This window comes from Phacochoerus africanus, chromosome 9 (assembly GCF_016906955.1).
Source record: "Phacochoerus africanus isolate WHEZ1 chromosome 9, ROS_Pafr_v1, whole genome shotgun sequence".
Taxonomy (NCBI): Eukaryota; Metazoa; Chordata; class Mammalia; order Artiodactyla; family Suidae; genus Phacochoerus; species Phacochoerus africanus.
The window spans coordinates 126,066,966-126,089,131 of NC_062552.1; the positions used below are offsets into that span (position 1 = coordinate 126,066,966).

Here is a 22,166-nt window from a genome sequence, read left to right on the forward strand (position 1 = left end):
ATCTAGAATTGTACGGTTTTCACTTCTTTGATTTTATATTGATATGTCTTGTCTTTTATGCTGAAAATCCTGACAACATAGTCTCAACATTACTAACTTGTTTTAACCTACAAAATATACATGGTAGTTTGAGAGTAATAATACCAGTATATTATCAACCAGTATATGATTACTGAAAACTGTTTTACAGTTTCCTGCAGGTCTTTTTGTCCTTAGGTCCTATCCCTAGGGAGCTTCTGCCACATTAAAGTCACTTGAACCAGTTCCAGAGTGTGCCACCAACCTGTTACGCAGATCCATTTGTCTCATTTTTATTTGAAGGGATAACGTCTTTGTAAATTTTGTGCTGGACATTTATAAAAACTATTTCCATGGTTGCATGTCAAGGTGAAGCATTTTCAGCAATCTAACTCTCATCCTGACCTTTATACCCTGTTTTTTTCCTCCTCTACAGGTAGCGTGTTTTTAGATTTTGACTTCTCTTTGTGTTTTTAGTAGAGGTAGCTCTGTGTGTGTGTGCATGTTCATATGCACAGCTGTCTTTCTTAGGAAATGGCAGTATACAGTACAAGCTTTTCTCCACGCTGCTTTTAATTTAACAGCACATCAAGTGCTCTCACCATAGCAGTATAGAAAGAGCCTCCTCATCCTTTTTTTCTTTTTCTTTCTTTCTTTTTTTACAGCTGTATGTATTCCATCATGTTGGCTATATTATAGGAAAGACTTTTTTTTTTTTTTAAATAAATTTTAGGAGTTCCCATTGTGGCTCAGTGGAAACAAATCTGACTAGCATCCATCAGGACACAAGTTCGATTCCTGTCCTTTCTCAGTGGGTTAAGGATACGATGTTGCTGTGAGCTGTGGTGTAGGTCACAGTGTTGCTGTGGCTAACATAGCTGGTGGCTACAGCTCTGATTCAACCCCCAGCCTGGGAACTTCCATATGCTGTAGGTACGGCCCTTAAAAAAAACAAGAGCAAACACGTTGGCATTAATCAACAGTATGTCTCTCCTGCACATAAATGTCATCAGTTTTGCTCTTTATCCAGCTGAAGATTTCTCAGTAGTTTGGGGACTTTGCAATTCCATCTCCTGTCTTGGCTGGTTTTTCCTGTGTGTAAAGTGAGGGGCTGGGACTAGAAGCTCAAGATAGGTTGTTTTAGCTGGAAGAGACTGTGGGTGAGTAAACTGAACCTGAGGAACAGAATGAGCCCCTCTGAGCAGCGATGCGGTGTGGTCGGGAGAGTTAGGCTGGAGGTGGTGGAATCATGGTTTTGAGTAGTGACTGGGTGTCAGGCGGGGAGGCAGGGGCAGCTCTGCCTTGGGCAACTGGCCGGGCGGGAGTGTCTCCCTGGGGTGGGAGCAGGTTGTTACTGAGCAGGCAGGGGTGTGCTGAACAGGAATGGGAAACACTGACGACAGACAGATTCCGTCTTGGCTGCATTGGCTGCGTTGGCTATGAGGCTGCAGCGCAGGGTGACACATGGAGCTGGGCTGTCTGGAAGCTCAGTGAGAGTGGGGCTCAGAGCTGGGTCTTGTTGGTGCAGGTCTGATGGGTAAGGCCTTGGGAGGGCACGGTGGTCCCCCGCAGGAGTATGTGGAGGAGAAAGAAGGTGTCTGAGTTGGCACCTGAGCAGCTCCCACCTCTAGAGTCTGCCAAGGAGATGGGGAAGGGGCACAGAGATGAGAGCCGCTGGTTTTCCAAGTCCCATGCTGTATTCTGAAAGTGACTTAAATATGGCAGCCCACTCCTAAATATGGCCATGTTTTATGCTTTTCACTCATCTTTCCCAGGAGAGTCGATGCTCCAGGAGAAGGTACCTTATCACACAACCTGCAGCCCCTCTCGAGGCCAGGCTTGGCCTCAGGGCAGCATCCACCTGCTGCCCCCTCTTAGCTCCATGTCAGGTGGACTGAGCCCCGAGCTTTCCGCCTCCTTCCTGTCCAGATGGCGGGGCCCTGGCCCTGGGCCAGGAGACGCGCTGCATTTTTGTACATAGGCCAAGTTGAATGAATTCTCTTCTAAAAATCCTACATCATATGCACCAAGGGATATTGGCAGTGCTGGGCCTCAGATAGCTATTGTTTTCCTCAAGGATTTAAGACCAAGTTTTATATTTTGGTTTAATCAGGTTCTTTTCCAGCTGTATGCCTGTGTCACTCGGTCTCTCTCCCTTTTGCTCTCTCCTTCATGGGGCTTTTCCTGTGTGAGTACGATCTGCCTATTTGTTTGGATGCAGATCTGGCCTCCTCTTGCCTTTGCTTTCCCGGCACATCAGCCACAGGCCCTCTCCCTCTGCAGTGCATTTGGCATGAGGCATCGTGCCAAGAGTCAGTGCAGAAGTGTCTGTATAAATACAGGTTGCCAGAGCACATTTTTATCAACAGGGCCCACACTCTGTCTGGTTTGCTCCTGCTGTTAGCGGCATCGCTTGGATGGTGTTTTTCGTTCCTCTGCCGGGCGTGGTGTTGATCTTGTTTTTCTGCATCAGTGTTGTGTTTGGTACTTTCTTGCTGGCAGGAGCCATTTTCTTTGTTTATCCCATGCTTCCTTTTTTGGTTTTCCCCGGGCTTTCCAGTTCTCGGAACACCCTTTTGTCAGCAGATGCACTTTTGTTTCCAGTTTTTAATCTCCAAGTAACATGCAGCTCAACGTAAATCGCAGAAGTAGGGACATAACAGAAATCATTAGGGCAAAGGAGGCACAGAGGAAAGTGAAAGGAATCCAGTCCAGCCCTGCTGGATGTCTAAGCACAGACATGGCTCAGCTCTTAGAGAAGGGCTTCCTGAGTCACTGACCGGAAACATTCATGAAACAAATTTCTTAAATAGAGACTGTTTTCATTTGAGTGAAAATACAGCCTCAATGTACAGTAAATTCATACCTAAACATGAGGCAAGCAGTAAATAAGATAATAATACGGTAATAATTCTACTCCCTTGGAAGCTGCAGATCAGAGCAGTAGGACCCTCGGCGCTGTGGCAGGCCCTGGTCGTCGTTGCAGGCCTGGGACCCCCGCTCCGAGGCGGCTGCTTCCGGGGCTCTGGTCTTGCCTGCACCCAGCTCCTGGGAGCACACTGACTCGGCTGCCCTTTCCTGCCCCGTCCGTCCCTTTGCTGTAGCTTCCTCTGCAATTGCTTTGCCCAATGTGTCTGTTGGTACTGCTCAGCAGGACACTTTTTTTCATGTGGGTGGAAGCATCTTGCCAAGTTGATGCTGGAATGTGGACGGGAAGGTGAGGTGTTGGCCGCAGCCTGAGGTTCCCCTCGCCCGCACGGCCCAGGGGGTCACACGAGGCACGTGTCCACCTGTGGGTGTCATATTTCCACGCTGCTTCTCCAGATCCAGCTGTTACACGTGAGTCCATAGGCACCTAAAAGCGGCCTCCTCCACAGTCTCTTTAAAGCATTTCACTGAGTTTACATAATTTTTCTTCATCAGCACAATGGTTATCATAAATATTATAGAATTTCATTAACCTGTAATTATCACATCTGAACTTTAGTATTAAGGTAGAATTTAACTTTTTTTTTGTCTTTTTTTTTTTTTTTTTTTTTTAGGACTGCACCCACGGCATAGGGAGGTTCCCAGACTAGGAGTCAAATCAGAGCTACAGTTGCTGGCCTACACCACAGCCACAGCAACGCCAGATCCGAGCTGCCTCTGCGGCCTGCACCACAGCCACAGCAACGCCAGATCCTAACCCACTGAGTGAGGCCAGGGATCGAACCTACATCCTCATGGATGCTAGTCAGATTCATTTCCGCTGAGCCACGATGGGAACTCTGAATTTAACTATTTTTATACCCACATATAAATAAGTGAAATAAAGGTATTTATATTTAAATCGAGAAGTCGAGTCAAAGGTTTCCATAATCCCGCATTTCAGAAGCTTCCAAAGATGTGACTTTGCTTATTTACTGCCACGTCTGTGACGTGAACAGAATGTATTACATCAGGTTCAAATTTGCTGCTATTTGTTGTTGTTGTTGTTACTACTACTATTATTATTATTATATTATTATGGGCTACACCTGCGGCCTGTGGAAGTTCTGGGCCAGGGATCAAACCTGCACCACAGCAGCAGTCTGAGCCACTGCAATGACAATGCCAGGTCCTTAACTTACTGTGCCGCAAGAGAATTCCCTATTATTATTTTTTTGCTGGCGTTGGTGAGAAGTGGTTATCAGGCTGTGTGTGATGAAGAGAGAGATGGGGTATCTAATGATTAAGAAGCTTCATTAAATTTTTTCAACACTTGATAAATTTTTATTATGAAAAGAATTTGTCAGTTAAGCCATTCACAATGTACAGTTCAGTGATTTTTGTATATTCACGATGTTATAAAGCCTTCACCACTGTCTAATTCTGGAACATTGTCGTCATCCCAAAAAGGAACCCCCTGTGGTCCCTCTCTGTTATTCTCCCCTCGCCTCAGCTCTTAACAACCACTAATTTATTTTCTGTCTCTATATCTGCTTGTTCTGGACATTTCATGTAAATGGAATCCTGTAATGTGTGACTTTTTGTTTCTGACTGCTGTTACTTAGCATGAGGTTTTCAAGGGTCATTCATGTTGTAACTGACATACATCAGTTATGTCAGTTACTTTATTTTATTTTAGTTTGGCTTTTTAGGGCCATACCTGCAACATATGGAAGTTCCCAGGCTAGGGGTCAAACTGGAGCTACAGCTACCGGCCTACACCACAGCCACAGCCACACCAGATCCAAGCTGCATCTGTGACCTATGCCCCGATCATGGCAACGCCGGATCCCCAACACGCTGAGTGAAGCCAGGGATCGAACCTGCACCCGCACGGATCCTAGTCAGGTTCTTAACTGCTGAGCCAGGGAACTCCCCAGTTCTTCATTTTCTTATGCTTGTTTAACCATAGTACATTCTGTGTGGAGGTATGCGCATTTTGTTTATGCAGTTATCTGTTGATGGACATTTGGACTTTTAATATTTTTGTCTGTTATGAATATTGCTGCCATGAACATTCATGTACAAGTCCTTGTGTAAACACATGTTTTTGCTTCTCTTGGGTATACACACAAGTAGAATTGCTGAGTCATACGATAACTGAGTCCTTTTTTTTTTTTTTTTTGTCTTTTCTAAGGCTGCACCCGCGGCATATGGAGGTTCTCAGGCTAGAGGTCTAATCGGAACTGTACCCGCCAGCCTATGCCAGAGCCACAGCAACTCGGAATCCAAGCCGCACCTGTGACCTACACCACAGCTCACGGCAACGCCGGATCCTTAACCCACTGAGCGAGGCCAGGGATGGAACCCGCAACCTCATGGTTCCTTGTCGGGTTCATGAACCGCTGCGCCACAGCAGGACCTCCGATAACTGAGTCTTTTAACTTTTGAGGAAAGTACCAAATTGTTTCCTACCGAGGGTGAACCATTTTATGTTCAGCAACGTACGAGTGTTCCGGTTTCTCCATATCCTCACCAACACTTGTGAGTTTTCCATTTTTTAGTTTATAGCCATGTAACGGCTGTGTAGTATCTCATGATGGTCCTTTTCTTAATGGTAATTTTTAAAAAATTGACATGAAATTGACACAACATAAGTAACCATTTTATTTCATTTCATTTTGCATGGCTGCACCTTGGGCACATGAAAGTTCATGGGCCCGGGATTGAAACTGAGCCACAGCTGTGACCTACACTGGGTCCTTTTAACCCACTGCACCAGGCCAGGGATCAAGCCCGTGCCTCCACAGAGACCTGAGCCACTATAGTCTCATTCTCTTTTTTTTTTTTTTTTTTTTAACAGCTGCACCTGAAACATATGGAGGTTACCAAGCCAGGGGTCTAATAGGAGCTGTAGCCGCTGGCCTATGCCACAGCCACAGCAACACGGGATCCGAGCCACATCTGCAACCTACACCACAGCTCACGGCAATGTCGGATCCTTAACCCACTGAACAAGGCCAGGGATCGAACCCACAACCTCGTGGTTCCTACCTCATCAGATTCATTTCCGCTGTGCCACAACGGGAACTCCTGTAGTCTCATTCTTAACACACTGTGCCACTGCAGGAACTCCTAACCATTTTAACATGAGCAACCCAGTGGCGTGTAGTATATTCACTGTGTTGTGTACCCACAACCTCTGTATGGTTCAAAACACTCTCATTACCTCAAAAGGAAACCCCATACCCATTATGCAAGTAATCCCCCTTATCCTTCTCGTCATCTCCTGGGCAGCCACCGATCTGCTCTCGTCTCCACAGATCTCCCGATTCTGTATATTTCATATAAATGGAATCTCAGTATGTGACCTTCTGTTTTTGACGTCTTGCACTTGGCGTAATGTTTTCCAGGTTCATCCACATTACAGCCTGTATCATTACCTCTTTTTATGGCTGAATGATACTTACCCCACATTCTATTTGTCTTTTCACGTGGGCTGTTTCTGCCTTTTGAGCATTGTGAGTGGTGCTACTATGAACATATCTGTACATATGTTGGTTTGAGTACCTGTTTTCAGATCTTTGGGGGGTATACCTGGCAGTGGAATTCTGGGTCCTATGGTATCTGTGTTTAACTTTTTGAGGAATTGCCAAGATGTTTTCCACAAAAGCTGAACCATTTGGTTCCCAGCAGCCATATATATAGGAGGGTTCCAGTTTCTCCACATCTTCACCAATACTTGTTACCTTACCTTAAAGAAAAAATCAGAGCCGTCCTGGTGGGATGAAGTGTAACCATGCAGGTTGATTTGTGTTTCCCTAGCAACTGATGATGTTGGACATCTTTTCCTGTGCTTGTTGGCTACTTCTGTGCTTTCCTTGGAGAAATGTTTATTCAAATCCTTTGCCCATTTTTATTTTTTATTTTTATTTTGCCACACCCATGGCATATGGAAGTTCCCAGGCCAGGGATCGAATCTGAGCCACACAGCTTCGACCTACACCACAGCTGTGGCAGCACTGGATCCTTAATCCACAGACCAGACCTGCTACAGAGGCAATGCTGGATCCTATAACCAGCAGTGGGTTAAGGAACTCCCCTTTGCCCATTTTTAATTGAATTGTTTGTCTTTGTGTAAGAGTTCTTTGTATATTCTGGACCCTAAAACCCTTATCAGAGAGGCGGTTTGCAGATATTTTCTCCCATTTTATTGTTGTCTTTTTGCATTCTGGACAGTGTTCTTCTATGTACAAAAGTTTTCAAATTTGGTGAGGCCAAAATTTTTTCTTTGTTGCTTGTGCTTTTGCTGTCATATTTAAGAATCCTTTGCCAATTCAAGGTCATGAAAATTTACCCCATGTTTTCTTCTGAGAGTGTTATAGTGTCACCTCTTATATTTTAGTTGTTCATCCATTTGAGTTAGTTTGCGTGTATGGAGTGAGGTAGGGGTCCAGATCTTCTCTTCAGTCACCCAGTTGTTTCAGAGACTATTTTTTTTTCAACTAAATGATTTTGGCTGCCTTGTCAAAAATCATTTGGCCATATATATTTGGGTTTATTTCTGGACTTTCAGTTCTGTTCCATTGGTCTATGTGTCTATCCTTATGCCAATATTACACTATTTTTATTAATGCCATCTTATAGGAAATTTTGAAATAGTAAGTTTGAGAAGTGTGAGTCTTCCAACTTTGTTTTTCTTTTTCAATACTGTTCTGGCTCATTGGGCTCCTTTTTTTTTTTTTTTTTTTGCAATTCCATGTGAATTAGAGAATCAGATTTTTCATTTCTGTAAAAGAAAGGCCACTGGAATTTTGATAGGGATTGCATTGAATCTGTAGGTTGCTTTGGGTAGTAAGTTAGGGTCCTCCAAGGAAAGAGACTCAGTGAGAGGGGTGTGTGCATATGTGTGTGTGTGTGTGTGCATGCGTGTGTGTGTGTGAAGATACATTTATTATAAAGAATGGGTCCCACACAATTATGGAGGCAGGAAAGTCCCAAGATCTCGAGAACCAGTGGCTTACTTCTAGCCTGAGTCTGAAGGCCTGAAACCAGGAGAGCCAGTGGTATAGTTCCTATCCAAAAGCTGGCAGGCTCAAGATCCAGAAAAGGTGATGTTTCAGTTTTACTTTGAAGGGAGGGAAAAAAACAACGTCTCAGTTTAAAGACAGGCAGAAAAAATCCTTCTTACTTGGGAGAGGATTAGCCCTTTTGTTCTGTTCAGGTCCTTGACTGATTCAGTGAGGCCCACCCACACTGGGGAGGGCCATCTCCTTTACTCCATCTACCAATTTAATTGTTTTAATTGTTAATCTCATCTAACACCCTTGCAGAAACCTAGAATATGGAGTCCCATCATGACTCAGCAGAAACAAATCTGACTAGCATTCATGAGGACACAGGTTCAGTCCTTGGCCTCGCTCAGTGGGTTAAGGATCTGGTGTTGCCATGAGCTGTGGTGTAGGTCACAGATGCAGCTCAGATCCAGCATTGCTGTGGCTGTGGTGTAGGCCAGAAGCTACAGCTCCAATTGGACCCCTAGCCTGGGAACCTCCAAATACCACGGGTGCAGCCCTAAAAAGACAAAAACAAAAAACAAAAAACAAAAAAAAAGAAAGAAAAGAAAAAGAAAAAAGAAAAAAAAAAAGAAACACCTAGAATAACATTTGACCAAATGTCTAGGCACCTTGAAACCCAGACAAATTGGCACATAAAATCAACCATCGCAAGTAGTATTGCCATCATAATAATATTGTCTTCCAATCCATGTACATAGATCTGTTTCAGAACAATTATCTTGCTTAATTTAATAGTGTCTTCTTTAATTTCTTTTAGCAGTTGTTGCTATTTTGAGTGAACAAATCTTTTACCTTGTTGGTTAAATTTATTCCTAGGTAATCTATTCTTTTGGATGCTATGATAAATGGAATTGCTTTTCTTTTCTTTCTTCCTTCCTTTTCTTCCCTTTCTTTCTCTCCCTCCCTCCTTTCCTTCCCAGGGCCAAACAAGGAAAGTGAGTCGCTTGTGCTCAAAAGCTCCAAACTCATGGAATTGCTCTTTGAATTTATTTTTCAGATTATTTATTACTGGTGTATAGAAACACAACTGATATTTCTTTGTTGGTCTTTTTACCTTGCAACTTTGCTGCGTTTATTAGTTCTAGTTGCTTTTCCTATGAATTCTTTGGGATCTCCTATGTATAGGATCATATCATTTGTGAATAGAGATAATTTTACTTCTTTCTTTCTCATTGGGATGTCTTTTATTTATTTTTCTTGCCTAATTGCTCTGGCTAGAACTTCCAGTATAATATTGAATAGCAGTGGTTAAGGCATGCATCCTTCCCTTCTTCCTGACCTTAGTGTGAAAGCTTTCACCATTAAATGTGAGTTTTTTTATAGATCTCCTTTATCATGTCAAGGAAGTCCCCTATTATTCCCAGTTTTCTAAGAGTTTTTATAATGAAGGGGTGTTTGATTTTGTCAAATGCTTTTTCTACATCAGTTGAGATGATCATGCGTTTTTTTTTCCCCCTTGTTCTATTAATGTGGTATATAGTACATTGATTTTCTTATATTGAGCCACCCTTGCTGTACTGGGATAAATCCCACTTGGTCGTGATGTATAGTTCATTTAATGTGCTTTTGGATTAGTTTTCAGTATTTTGTTGAGAGTCTCCTTCATTTTTGAAACATAGTTTTGTTGGATATAAGATTCTTTGGGGGGGCACACCTGTGGCATATGGAAGTTTCTGAGCCAAGGATCATATCTCAGCTGTATCCAGATATGCAGCAATGCTGAATCCTTAACCTGCTGCACCACAGTGGGAACTCCAGATGTAGGAGTCTTTTTTTTTTTTTTTTGTCTTTTTGCCATTTCTTGGGCTGCTCCCTTGGCATATGGAGGTTCCCAGGCTAGGGGTCAAATCGGAGCTATAGCTGCTGGCCTATGCCACAGCCATAGCAACACAGGATCCGAGCCGCATCTGTGACCTACACCATGGCAACGCCAGATCCTTAACCCACTGAGCAAGGCCAGGGGTCGAACCCGCAACCTCATGGTTCCTAGTCAGATTGATTAACCACTGAGCCATGACGGGAACTCCAGGAGTATTAATTGATATCTTTTTCTTTCAGCCCTTTGAATATGTCATCCCATTGTCCTTCATGGTTTCTGATGAGCTATCAACTGTTAATCTTATTGAAGAAATCCTTTTCTGAAAGGAGTTACTTCTCTTGCTGCTTTCAAAATTCTCTTTTTGTCTTTCAGCAATTCAGTTCGTATATTAGTGTGGATCTCTTTGAGTTTATCCTACTTGGAGTTTTCTGAGCTTCCTGTAGTGCAGGTTAATATTTTTCATCAAATATGGAAAATTTTTCTTTGTTATCTTTTAAAGTATTCTTCCCACATTTTTCTCTCCCTCCTATCCTTTCTGGCATGCCCATAATGTATATGTTAGTATAATTGGTGGTACCCCACAAGTCTTTGAAGTGCCGTTCATTTTTTTTTCTTCTTCTTCTTTTTTCCCTCTGTTACTTAGACTGGATAAACTCAATTGTCCCGTCTTCAGGTTCTCTAATTCTTTCTTCTTCTTGCTCAGTTCTGCTCTTGAGTCCCTTTATTGAATTTTTCATGTTACTGTGGTTTTTCAACTCCAGAATCTCTATTTTATTCCTTTTATTTTTTAATGGCTGTACTTGCAGCATATGGAAGTTTCTGGGCCAGGAATTGAATTCAAGCTGCAGTTGCTTACTTACACCACAGCTGCAGCAACTCTGGATCAGGGATCAAATCTGTGACTCAGCAGTGACCTGAGCCGCTGCAGTTGGATTCTTTTTTTTTTTTTTTGTCTTTTTGCCATTTCTTGGGCTGCTCCCGCGGCATATGGAATTTCCCAGGCTAGGGGTCTAATCGGAGCTGTAGCTGCCAGCCTACGCCAGAGCCACAACAATGTGGGATCCGAGCCGCATCTGCAACCTACACCACAGCTCACGGCAACACCGGATCGTCAACCCACTGAGCAAGGGCAGGGATTGAACCCGCAACCTCATGGTTCCTAGTCAGATTTGTCAACCACTGCGCCACGATGGGAACTCCTGCAGTTGGATTCTTAACCCACTGCACCACAGCAGGAACTCCTAGTTCCTTTTAAAGTTTTTTCTTTGTTCATATTTTCTATTTCATGAGAGATTATTCTAATGGTTTCTTTTATTTCTTCTTTTTTAGCAAACACATTTTAATTTTTAAAATTTTTTTTTATTTTTTGGCTTTTTAGGGCCACACTCACAGCATATGGAAGTTCCCAGGCTAAGGGTCGAATTGGAGCTACAGTCGCCAGCATATACCACAGCCACCGCAATGCCAGATCCGAGCTACATCTGTGACCTACAGCACAGTTCACGGCAACACCAGATCCTTAACCCACTGAGTGAGGCCAGAGATCCAACCCGCATCCTCACGGATACTAGTCAGATTCGTTACCACTGCACTATGACGGGAACTCCCTTCTCTTACTTCTTTGGACTTGGTTTCCTTTACCGCTTTGAACTTATGTAAAAAAGTCTGATGATTCAGACTCTTTGTATCTAATGTCTGGGTTTCCTCCTAGACTGTTTCTAGTATTTGCTTTTTTCTCCTGTGTGTGGGCCATACATCCTTATTTCTTTGCCTGCCTTGTAATTTTTTTGTGTGTTGAAAATGGACATTTTGAATATTACAATGTGGCAAATCTGGAAATGAGATTCTCCCCTCTCCTTAGGATTTGCGCTGCTTGTTAGAGTTGTTGTTTGCATAATGACTTTTTTGAGCTAATTTTGTAAATCCTTATTCTTCAGCATATACGGTCACTGAAGTCTGTTGCATCAGTGTAGTCAGCTAATGGTTGTGCAGAGATTTCCTTAAGTACTGGAACCAAAATTATCTCCAGGTCTGTCTCTTCAGATGAGGTCTGTGTGAGTGTGTTTTCAAACCTCGGCCAGGCAGTTGACAACCTTGCCTTAGTGTTCACTTCCTGCTTGTGCTGAACCTGAAGGTCAGCCAGAGGTGAGAGCTTAGGGTCTTCTCAGGCCTTTCCTGAGTGTGCACCTGGCCCTGGGTATTCGCATGGCCTTCTAGAATCCCAGGAACATGTGGGAGCTTTGCACAGCCCTTACTCCCCAGCATTTCCCGTCAGCCAGTTGGTTAGTTTGCCCTCGGCAGGAACACCTAATACATTTGCCTGTAAATGTTTTCAGCATGTAGCCCACCACCACCACCTGTAGCAGCCTCAGCACAGGAGAGTCCAGAGTTTGTGAGGTCAAGGCAGCCATTGGAATGGTCTTCTAGGAAGCCACCAGATCCTGAGATTCCTTGCAGATGAGGCCTGTTCCGCTCCACCCACCCCCACCCCCAGCCCCCACCAAGTGCCTGTACTGGGACTGCAAGCCTTTGGCTTCTGGGCACTGCCTCTCAGGGAACAGGATGAACCTAAGGTAAGATGCCACAGAGCTCCCGGTTCTCACCAAGGTTCAGCCGGTTTCTCTTGATCAAGGCTTCCACTGATTGCTGCAAGCTTTTGGTTAGTTTCTAGAGTTCCACAAAGATGTTTCTGAGAGATTTTGCCAGCTTTTTTCGTGATTTTAGTGAAGGATGGACTTTTGGAGTTCATCACGTAACCATTTTCAGTGACATCACTCACTCGTTTCCTTTTAACATTGTGACCAGTTTTGAGTTTGCCTAATTTATACACATCCCACTTGATTTCAAAAAGGAGTCAAGATGCCTTATAAAGGCAAATAATATGAAAGGTAAAATAAAGGCATTCTAGTGAAAACCATGTCCTCCCTTGTTGCTGTTGAAAGCTTTGGTCTCTACAGATGGAAATTTTGTGTCTCTGGGTGATCTTGAGGTTCTCACCCTCCCTGTTACAGGTGGGAGGGCACCTGGAGCAGGTGCCCTCTGGTTGTCCTTCTGCATGACTTTGTGTGTGGTCTTAAGGTGATGGATCACATTTGCCTGCAACTTCAGCAGTGCTCACTGTTGTCTCCCTCTCAGCTGACTATGAAGTATTTGCCTCCAGTGGTGGTTTTCTTAAATTCCTAACTCCTCTTTTCTCAGGGCACAAGAGGTGGGTAATTGTCTTATTTTAAGACTTAAAAACATCATTGCTATTGTCCTAGTTGTTTTAGGAGGTGAGCAGGTGATTCTTAGACACTTCAGATCAGAACTAACTGGCACCTGCTGAGGGGTCCAGCTCCTGCTTCCCTCAGGCCAGCGAAGGCCCACCTCAGCCGTCTCGAAGACACAGAGGGTGTGGGCCTATCCACTTGGCCCTGCTCAGTGTCCATGTCCTTTCTTTCTCAAATAAGCTTTTGTTTAGGAAGAGTATTTTCCTTGAGCTGTCTGAGTCTGACATAATCGATGGCTCATTCGCTAGTTTTGTTTGAGCAGAATATCCTTTTGAAGATGATTCTGTGAGAGAATTAGAGGTGCTTTCTATTTTGTCCCTTTTTCATCAGCATCACCCATAAGCTAATCTGAATATTTTTTAAAGGCCAAGATACAGATAAAGATTTATCCTTTAAAAGGATACATTTGACTTTACTAAACTTAAAAATGTCTTTTCATTAAAATACATAAATTTAAAGCCAAGCCACAACTGGGGAATTGGGGAAGACATATACATATAGCTAACAAAGGATTAGCAGTCAGAATGTATGCATAACCCCTACACATCAATACTTTAGAAGACAGCAACCCAGTTAAAAATGCAAAGGAGGGGAGTTCCCGTCGTGGCGCAATGGTTAAAGAATCCGACTAGGAACCATGAGGTTGCGGGTTCGGTCCCTGCCCTTGCTCAGTGGGTTAACGATCCGGCGTTGCCGTGAGCTGTGGTGTAGGTTGCAGACGCGGCTCGGATCCCGCGTTGCTGTGGCTCTGGCGTAGGCCAGTGGCTACGGCTCCAGTTCAACCTCTAGCCTGGGAACCTCCATATGCCGCGGGAGCGGCCCAAAGAAGTAGCAAGAAGACAAAAAAAAAAATGCAAAGGAGACACAGTCAGGCATTTGTTCAGCAGAAGGAAAAACACAAGTGGCCCATGAACTTATGAAAAAAACACTAAATCTATTTATCAGAGTAAGGAAGAGAAGGGACCATTGTACCTGCTGTGTTGGCAGAAATTAGATGTCTGATGATACCAGTATTGGTGAGGCTATGGATTAACAGAAGTGCTTCTTTCTGTAAAGGGCAAGGGTAAATAGTCTATGCTTTGTGAGTGACATACAGTCTTGCCACAGTTGTCCTTTGTTTCATTTAATTGTTCAACTCTTAAAAAAAATCCAAAAAGCATTTTAAACTCAAGGGCCTAACAAAAATAGGCTACTGACTAGATATGACCCATAGGTCATAGCTTGCTTAACCCTAATCCCACGATCTAGAGTATATACCCTAGAGAAGCTTCTTCAAGGGCTCCAGAACAGATGTGCTAGAAGATTCAGAACAGACTGTCCATAATAGCAAAACAGAAACAGCGCGATGAGAAAGCAAGGGAGTGGTACAGCGTGGACTGCTATGCAGCAGTGAAAATGAGTGGTGCGTATCTATGGCACAAAGCCGACGTGGGGGCAGGGAACGCTGATGGCAGAGGACTGAGTGGGGTATGCGGTTTTTATGAAGTTAAAAACAGGCAGAAGTATATTTTTCAGGAAGAAAAATACATGATTGTAAGAGACCTGTACAGACAGAGTTCAGGATGACATTGACTTTTGGAGAGAGGCAGGAGGAGGCCTGAGGGAGGAGCACCAGGTGGGTGGTGACTGGGTTCCCAGCATCATTGCTCTTGTTGTTGTATTCTTACCTTGCTAATATACTGCACGTAATCTCTTTTATGTGTCAAATCTTGCTTAATCCATTTTTTTCAAAAGGCAGGGAAGGGTACCAGCCAAGGCGGTCTTAGAACCCACCTGTCTGTTCTCCATGGAGCAATGCCTTCTTACCAGAGCTCTGCCGAATTGATCAGCGGGGAGGGAAGGACGTAGGAATCCAGGCAGCTGTTGAGTGGTGGCCACCAGCACCGCCTGCCAGGGCTGCAGGAGGTGGGCTGAGCACGGAGCATTCTTGTCTCTGTAACTGCGGTGGGATGGCTGAGACTGCGTGCGTGCTGTTCCTTCCCAGCAGCCCCGTCAGAAATCAGTTGACCGTAACTGTAAGCCTTCATCTCCAGACTCTCACTTCTGTCTCATTGATCCACATGTCCTCACTGCCAGCGCCACAGTATCGATTAATTTGTACTAGGTTTCTAAATGAGGATGTGTGAGCCCTCCACCTTGGGCCTTCCTTTTCAAGATGGTTTTGTCTATTCCAGGTCCCTTGTACTTCCAAATGAGTTTTAGATTCAGCTTATTCATTTCTGTAAGAAGGAAAAAAAGAAGCCAGCTAGGTGTTCCATGGTGGCCTCGTATTTGGGGATCTGGCGTTGTCACTGCAGTGGCATGTGTTCTGTCCCTGGCCCGGGAACTTCCGCTTGCTGCAGCTGCGGCCAAAAACACAAACAAACAGCTCAGATTTCGATGGGATTGAGATGAGTCTGTGGGTCAGTGTGAATATTGCCATCTCAGCAGGGTGGTCTTCCAGCCCGTAAACACGGGCAGGCTTTCCCTTTACTTTTCTCTGTGATGTCTTCAACAGCGGTTTCTAATGTTCAGAACCTGCATCTTGTCCACCTTTGGTATTCCTAAATATTGTATTCTTTTTGAATCTCTTGTAAGTGGATTGTTATCTTAATTTTATTTTTGGATTGTTCACTCTAGTGTAATAGAAATAAAACTAGCTCTTATATATTAATCTTGTATCTTGCAACCTTGCTGACCAAGTTTATTAGTTTAACTTGTTTTTAGCTGATTCTTTAGTATGTTCTGTACTCAAAATTATGTCATCTGAAAATAGAAAGAGTTTTACTTCTTCCTTTCTAATCTGGATGCCATTTCTTTCTTTTTTCTTGCCTCATGGCTGAGAAGGGGCTTTTTGAAAAAGGCTTTGAACTGTCTAAGATGAGGAAACAGCCCATCCTTGTCAGACTTCCTGCCTCGGCTGGAGGAGGAGGTGTCTTGTGTGTGCAGTGCTGCAGAGTCTGCAGTGGGAGCCCGCATCTAAAATCTCAGTGATGCCTGATAGTGCTCAGAGAGTCAGGGTGCTGTCTGCATTTCACGTGAAAAGAAAAGTGAGGCTCAGGGGATAAAAGCTGTGCCCAAGGACCTGCCTCAAGGGAAGGGGACCCCCAGGCCTGCCTTCCCACCCAGATACCCGGGGTTCTCCCCCCGAGCCTACAGTCCCTGGTCCCCTCTGCAGCCACCGGACGGTGCTCTTTCTGCCTGCCCTTCTTGTCCTCTGCTAGAATCAGGATTAAGCCTTAATTTGGGCCAGCTCAGGAACCCTCCCCAACCCTTCCCGGCCCTGTTGCCCCAGGACAGAGGCAATATCTTCCTCTCGAAGACCAAAGATCGGCAGCTCTTCGTAACCTCTCACATCTGCTGTGCTGCTGGTTATGCACGTTGACCCTGGCGTGTTCACCATTCTCACGACTCCCACGGGGCTCCCTCAGGGTGGGGATGCTCTCCCCTGTCCCTGGTCCCGACCTGCAAGGTGCAGAGCTGGGTACACTGTAGGTGCCCAGCTGTCAATCAAGAGCAAATGAGGCTGGTGTGGTGAACCTCGGCAGAGTCACTGACACAGAGAAGGGCTTCCACCCGTGTAGGAGGGCGTGGGCGTGCCCCCCCAGCGTCCTGGGGCTGTGCCCACTGACAGCTCCACGGGAGGTGGGCACCCACGGGAGGCCCCGGAGGTTTGCTTGGCGGCACAGCCACCAGTGGTCTCCAGGACACGAATGAGGTCGAAACAAAGTCAGGAGCATCAGCACTTGAGTGAAAGGGGTTGTTGTTACCCTCAAAATAATGTTAAATAGTTTACGCACCATCGCAGCGAATACGCAATGGACAGCCCTCCTAGAAGGATGTTTGGCAGCGATTATATACCTTAAAATGCACATCAGCTTAGGCTGGCAGTGCTGTTGCTCTGTGCTCTTCTAAGTGTCCAGCGACGTGTTCAGGAGTGTTCACTGCAGACTGTTTATACTATCAAGACCGGCCTCACTGTCCCTGAGAGACCTGGTTGTGTGGATGTCGGTGAGCCGTGCAGTGGACTTGTGCAGCTGTGCACAATAGCACAGTGCGTCTTTCCATGCTGATAGGGAAGAATGCCCGAGATACGTTGCTGGTGACAGAAGAAAAGCGGTGGCTTGGTTTGCATGCACGGCGCAGTCTGCATGAAGGAGAAGAAGGCAGGTTTTCTTCCATGAGCACTTGCTGTCTCCAGGCATCTGCGCGGTCGGCGGAACACCAGTGGGAGTTGCCGTCAGGCAGTGCCTTGCTCTTTATACTTGACCCTCCGTGTCTCTTGTTTTCTTTGCAAACGTGTTGTCCTGAAGAAATGTACTGTCCCTTCGTGTGTCAGGCATTGGCCACAGCGTCAGCCATACCCACTTTCAGTTCTAGTCTCATAAAGTATGTGACACTCTATATGAATGTCACACATTCACCGAACCCAAACAGAACCATTTGAAACAGTTATTCTGAAATACTCTTTTTTAGACTTTAAGTTGAAATGTAATCCACATACCATAAAATGCACACCTCCACAGCATGCCATTCAGTGGGGTTTCGCGTATTCACAGAGTTGTGGTGTCACCCCCACTGTCCAGGTCCAGAACACTCGGACCACCCCAAGAGGCCCAACACCAAGCCCCCAGCCACGCGCACCTGCTCCACGTCTTGATGGATTTGCGCACTCAGGCCATGTCATGTTTCGGTGGTGGTCTTCTCCCCTGTGAACGCTGGGGGAGCTGAGGGCTGGTGGTTCTCTTGCTCCTGCTGTCTAAGCACTGCAGGGCGTCTTTCTCTCCTTCCCTGAAGGCTCACTTTCAGCCAGCAGCTTAGCTCAGGGTAGGGCCATGCATGGGACATGGGGCAGGATACAGGACACTGGGCAGGGTTGCGAGAGGCCCCGGGGGGTCCCACTGCAGAGGTGGCCCGTCAGTGCCCCAGTTATAGGGAAGTCCTGCTAGACCTGCCCACCACAGGCTGCCCTCTGCCCTTCAGAACAGGGCTGCCGGGAGGCTTTCCTTTATGTGTGGTTCTCCTTTCTTATGCAGCCTATAAAAACCCAGGGTCTAAAACTATATTCCTTAGTTGATTGTACAGAGTGTGACTTATTATAGGTAAGTGGACATTTGTCATTAGCTTGATTCTAAGTTGACTGTCTCTCATACTTGAAATAGGAATTCACCTCCAAAGAATCACACATTTCTCACTAAAAACTTGATTGAACACACAAGCTTCCTTAAGCACTATAGGATAAAATACTAAACCAAAGTTGAGAGTAGCTCATAGCCTGAGCAGGGGTTTTCACCGCATAAAGCTGTGAGAGCAGATCTGAAAACTGAAGAGTGTTCTTTTCCTGGTTTTTCTTTTTCTTTTTTCTGGTTTCATAGACACATGGTTTGGTATGAGTGGCTCAAACCTCACTGTTCCCTCTGTTTGTTAACCCAAAGAATGTGTATCGAGACCCTTCCAGCCATCAGGCAGTAGTGATTTTCGGTACCTGGGGTTTGTCAGCCAACACAAGAGAGATCAAAACCCATGTCACTGGGGGGCTTGCATCCTGCACAGGGAGAGAGCAGTAAGTGAACCATAAGCACTAGTCTTAGGCAGACGCACGAGGGGTGGGTGAGTGGGGCCGGCCGGGTGGGCCTCCTTGAGGAGGTGGGCGGGGCGTTCGCAGAGGGAGCAGCAGGCGGGGTGGGCATCTGTGGAAGCAGGGCCCGAGCGGGGCGGCCGGTGGCAGCAGGTTGGCCCTTCCCCTGACAGGCACTTTCCTACCTGCATCTTAACAGGGTTCTAATCAATTTGGTGAGCAGAGGGTTGCTGGCCTTTTGGGGTCACTTGGAAATCTTTTTTGTTTTGGTTTCACAAATAGATTTCACAGGAGGCTCCCGTGCTTTGCACGATAATGTGCTGTTTTGTTGAAACTACCCCAGTGTGGCCTGAACACCAGTTTGTTTACCTGTTAGATGTCCTGCCTGCGTCATTCCTACACATTCCCAGCCTCAGAGAGGCAGAAAGAGGCCTGGGGAGTGGGCTCCACACCCAGCCCACCTGGGCACCACGGGGCACCAGTGGGCTGGGTGAGGGTCCCCCCCATCCCACGGACCCCGGTGGCTCACAGCAAGCCTCAGGCTGAGGGGGGCGGGCAGGGATGCGGGACGATGCCCAGGCCCTGTTTCTGCCGGGAGCAGAGTGGTGGGCTAAGCAAGGACACGAGGTAGCTTTGGAGACCTGGTGAGCTTTGGAAGGAGCTTCCTCTGTAGGGTCACCAGATGCTGGCTTCTCTGTGGCTCGTTTCTGGGAGCTTGTCATTTGCCCATTGATGGGAACTTGTCACCATGTGGGGTAGGAGAGCCTGCCCAGGCGGCCAGGAAGACCGTTCCCCCCTGGCAGCCCTGGCTCAGGCGGCCCCTTAAACCCACACAGGCCCTCCCAGAGCTCCGAGCTGCCCGCACTTGTAGTAAGTGCTCTTATTGGGGTGCGAGGCGCATGTCCCACCCCGGGCTTGAGCGCGAGACGGGCCACCCCTGAGTGGAGTGGAGACTGCCGCCTGGCAGTGAGGCTCATGGGGAAACAAAAGTGGCTGAGAACAGCCACAGCCACGCCATCAGAAAGATGCATAGAAGTTGACGGTATGGCAGAGCAGTACTGTGTTTTAAATCAGAGAGCCTTAAAAATAGGGTGTCCCTTCTAGGAAGCCCTTGAATGGGATGTTGACAGTGGCGCCCGGTGACAGGCAGGAGGGCAGGCCTGGGGGCGCTCTTCTCACCCTCTCTGTCTTTCCTAGAATGGAGCCGGGTCAAAAGGTGGATGCGGCCGGCGCCCTGCAGCCCAACCCCCCGCTGAAGCTGCACCCCGAGCGCAGCGCGGGGCCCGCGGTGCTCGTCCCCGAGCAGGGCGGCTACAAGGAACGGTTCGTGAAGGCCGTGGAGGACAAGTACAAGTGCGAGAAGTGCCGCCTGGTGCTGTGCAACCCCAAGCAGACCGAGTGTGGCCACCGCTTCTGCGAGACCTGCATGGCCGCCCTGCTGAGGTGCGCACCGCCCCGACCCGGGAGACCCCCCGTTCCTGGGGCCCGGCCCACAGCCTCCTTCCTCCCCAGCATCTCCCTGCCGTCTGTAGGTGGATGGTGGCGCGCAGGGTTGAGGGGCAGGGCCACGGAAAGGACCCTTGCCCTGCGCTGGCTCAGCGACCTACCTTGGAGGCCCAGGTCAGCTGGGGAGATAGGACATCGCAGAGTCCCGAGGGTCGGCTGGGAGGCCGGTGTTTTCCGGGCAGCATGCTGGGCACTGGGTTGCAGTGGGATGTGCTCAGCCTCAGCCCCACCATCCCAGGGCATGTGGGCCTGGGAAGGCTGCCCCTTCCTCTCCTGACTCGCCCCCAAGCTCAGCGGTCAGCCTCCCTCCCCTCGCCCTCCTCCAGGCGGGTGCTTTGGCCGTGCCCATCTCCACTTGTCCCAAACCCGAACTCAGCTTCCCCGCCTGTGGGTGAAACAGCTCTCAAGTTGAGCTTAGTGCTGGCAGAGTGGGCTCGGAGCCCCCAGTTTCCCTGGGCTGCCCCTGGGGCCCTGGTGAGGAGCGGGCACCGTTTCTCTTCTGTCTCCATCCTTCTCTGCTCCCGGGAGCCCCTCCTGCTCGTGTTTCTGCAGGTGTCAGGACCCCATGCTGATGCTGCTCAGCCAGGGTCTAAGGACGTGAAAAGATTCATATGATTTTAGCAGTTTAGCACAAGCTCCATGTTAGTGTAGTCAAAACGAAGGAGCTTTTATTTTAAAGCACGTTAATTTCCTCTGCTCCAGCCCTCAGCTCTCCAGCCTGGCTTCCCAGGCTCATGGGCCCACCCCTCCCCAGGGCCCCAGCACCCACACCGTCCTGCCCCCTGCGCCCTGAAATCTCCCTGCCTCACCCTGGCCTGGGTGCCTGGCACCCTCGGTTGTTTAGGGCAGGGGCCCTGGATGTCGGGAGAGGTCACAATTAGTTTGTGATCTCTAGGAGGTGGTTTCCAGGCACAAGATGGGCAAGAATTAGGTCTGTAGAAGGGCACCTTGGATGCAGTGGCTCATGTCCTGAGTTTGGGGACAGACTAGTGGTTTCCTTAGACAGGGTCAGCTTTGAACACCCACTCTGGTAAAGTCCATGGATTTTCATCAACCTTTTGATAAACTGGGAAGGAAATAGCCTGGGACAAAGTACTGGCTCTGTATAAAGCAAGACCATTCAGAGGCTTTTCCAGTGAGCTGTGGGTGCTCACTCAAAGAGCAGGTTTTAGTTTCAGAAATAAAATTTCATTTTTATTTTAATTGAAAGGGGCTTTCCATGTGGGACTGATCTAAAGGCTGTTGTGCTTAAAAACTTCCTTGTGAAAAATTACTAAGAAAAACTCTTAGCCCTTTTCTCCTGCTTAAACCAAATTCCCCATGGCATCCTGAGCCTCTCACAGCAAACGGGATCCTTTGTAAAGGGTGTGAAAAATGTGAACAGTTTACTGCACCCGGTGGGCTCCAGCGAGAAGGGGGCTTTCACACTAACATGGTTCTGTGTGTCCCCCCAGCTCCTCCAGCCCAAAATGCACCGCGTGTCAAGAAGGCGTCGTCAGAGACAAGGTATTCTTGGTGTTTAATCATTGTTTTGCCACTGTTTGGAGCTGAGTAGTGCCTTCCGCGCAGTTGGCATCCAGTGCTCTGGCCCTGGGTTTTTCTGAGCGTGACAGCTGACGCACCAGGGTTAGGGCAGGGACGTGTCCCATACGCACCTCGACGGCGGGACAGGTCTGCGGGGCAGCTGCCCAGACTTGTGACCCTGACGGGGTGCTTCAGCCCCCGAGCCCCTCTTCTCACCTGTTTCAGTAACGGCATCACCTCCCGAGCCCCCAGGTGCCCGAGGAGGGAGGAGTGTGCAGAGGTGCACGGCCATCTCAGGTCTTCATCCCAGACGCCTGCACTTGGCGCTTGTACTCGACTTGACCCTCAGACGGTGCTGGTCTGAGGGCTTCCCTTGGACCTGCTCTCCTCTGCCCCCCACCCAGGGAGCGCCCTGAGGTCATGGGACAACCTGTGAGATTGCAGCCCTTCCCCCTCGCCCATGTGACCATGGAAACCAGCAAATCAGC

General features: G+C 47.3%; 1 protein-coding gene across 8 annotated transcripts in view; it reads left to right on the forward strand.

The window, feature by feature from the left end:
- Positions 1-22,166, forward strand: part of TRAF3 (TNF receptor associated factor 3) — a 119,652-nt gene that overhangs the window by 68,125 nt on the left and 29,361 nt on the right. For all 8 annotated transcript variants that reach the window (XM_047796645.1, XM_047796642.1, XM_047796641.1 and 5 more), the window contains 2 exons: positions 19,846-20,091; positions 21,609-21,660. In XM_047796645.1, coding sequence (XP_047652601.1) covers positions 19,846-20,091; positions 21,609-21,660 — 298 coding nt within the window. The remainder of the gene's footprint in view (positions 1-19,845; positions 20,092-21,608; positions 21,661-22,166) is intronic.